Genomic DNA, 1,282 nt, shown 5'->3' with positions numbered 1-1,282 from the left:
GGAGACATCTGGGAGGCAGAAGAGCCAGGGGTCAGGGTAACGGAGGCTGGCCCCTGCCAACTGCCCTCCTCCCGCCCAGCCCCAGCCCGGCCTCAGCCCTCACCTGCACCAGGATGCGGGGTCTCTGTGGGGAAGGGAAGGGGACGTTGTGAATGAAGTGGGAGATGTGCCTGGGGAGAGAGGTATGCGGGTCAGAGACGGAGTCCCCAGTCTACCTCTATCCTACCATCACATTCACTCTCCTCAGCCACCTGGCCCCAGAACTTTATTCCTCCCTGACCTCGCCTTGAGCCTGCGTCAGCCATCGGAGCAGCCAGTATACAGGGTGTCCCCCCAAAACAGCTGATGGCTCCGTTTTGAAATTAAATGTATTTTAATGAAACTGCCTTTATGATTCGAAGTGTGTGTACACATGTTTGGGACACCCTATGTATAGAATCCATGCAAGCCCCTTAGCTAGCAAGTGTGGACTGGAGTTCAGGCCCCTCTCCCCCTTAGCCAGCGGCACTTTGGCAATGTATACAACCACACACGACAGCCCTGTCCCCCACTTCTCTGCCCACCTCCCCCCCACACACCCCCAGTCCGCTCCATCCTAATCTCTTCCATCTCTCCTGGCCTCCTGATCCCCTCAGACTCCTTCCCAGTGTCAGGGGAGCCATGCTCACGCTTCCAAGGGCAGGCGGTGGGGGCCTGAGACGGAGTAGCGGTAAAGGAAGGTAAGGAAGGCGCGGAAGGCGGAGAAGGCAGGCCAGCGGGACAGCACGGCGATGGCGCGCCGGCTGCGCACCGCTCGGCCCCCAAGTGCCCGGCCTCGTTCCACGGCGCTCAGCAGGCCCAGTGCCCGTGACTGCCGCTCCGACAGCCTGGCCCTCGGGAACGCCTCGTAGAACTGCAGGGCTGCACCGTACACCTGGCGGGGGCAGAGGGGCAGTCAGGTGGGCCCTGCACGGCCCAGACCCCCTCCCCCACTCCACACACCCACCTTATTACCAGCTGCACCCGTCAACACGAAGGTGGAGAAGACCGGCACCGGGTACTTGGTCTCGGCCGGCCAGCACTCGATGGTGGCCCCCATGGGTAGGCAGAAGACGGGCACTGACTCGGGCAGCGGAAATGTCTCATTGTCCTCCTCTGGGTAGCGGCCCAGCAGCTCTGCACCCAGGACAGAGTGGGGCCCCCAAAAGGAGGGTGTATCAGGCTCCAGGGAAGGAACTGGGGGGATCCCAGGGAAGGGCCAATGGCGAAGGAGAGGGAGTCCAGGCACAATGAAAGTGACAGC

General features: G+C 62.1%; 1 protein-coding gene across 1 annotated transcript in view; it reads right to left on the bottom strand.

The window, feature by feature from the left end:
• DENND4B (DENN domain containing 4B) overlaps window positions 1-1,282 on the bottom strand; it is a 13,948-nt gene that overhangs the window by 9,576 nt on the left and 3,090 nt on the right. The window contains exons 3-5 of the mRNA XM_023759306.1: window positions 986-1,234; window positions 669-913; window positions 87-170 (exon numbers count right to left, since the gene is read on the bottom strand). Of these exons, the coding sequence (XP_023615074.1) occupies window positions 87-170; window positions 669-913; window positions 986-1,234 (578 nt within the window). The remainder of the gene's footprint in view (window positions 1-86; window positions 171-668; window positions 914-985; window positions 1,235-1,282) is intronic.

The sequence above is a fragment of the Myotis lucifugus genome, unplaced genomic scaffold (assembly GCF_000147115.1).
Source record: "Myotis lucifugus unplaced genomic scaffold, Myoluc2.0 scaffold_151, whole genome shotgun sequence".
Taxonomy (NCBI): Eukaryota; Metazoa; Chordata; class Mammalia; order Chiroptera; family Vespertilionidae; genus Myotis; species Myotis lucifugus.
The sequence above is the reverse complement of the archived record's forward strand: the minus strand, read 5'-3'. Positions and strand labels throughout refer to the sequence as shown.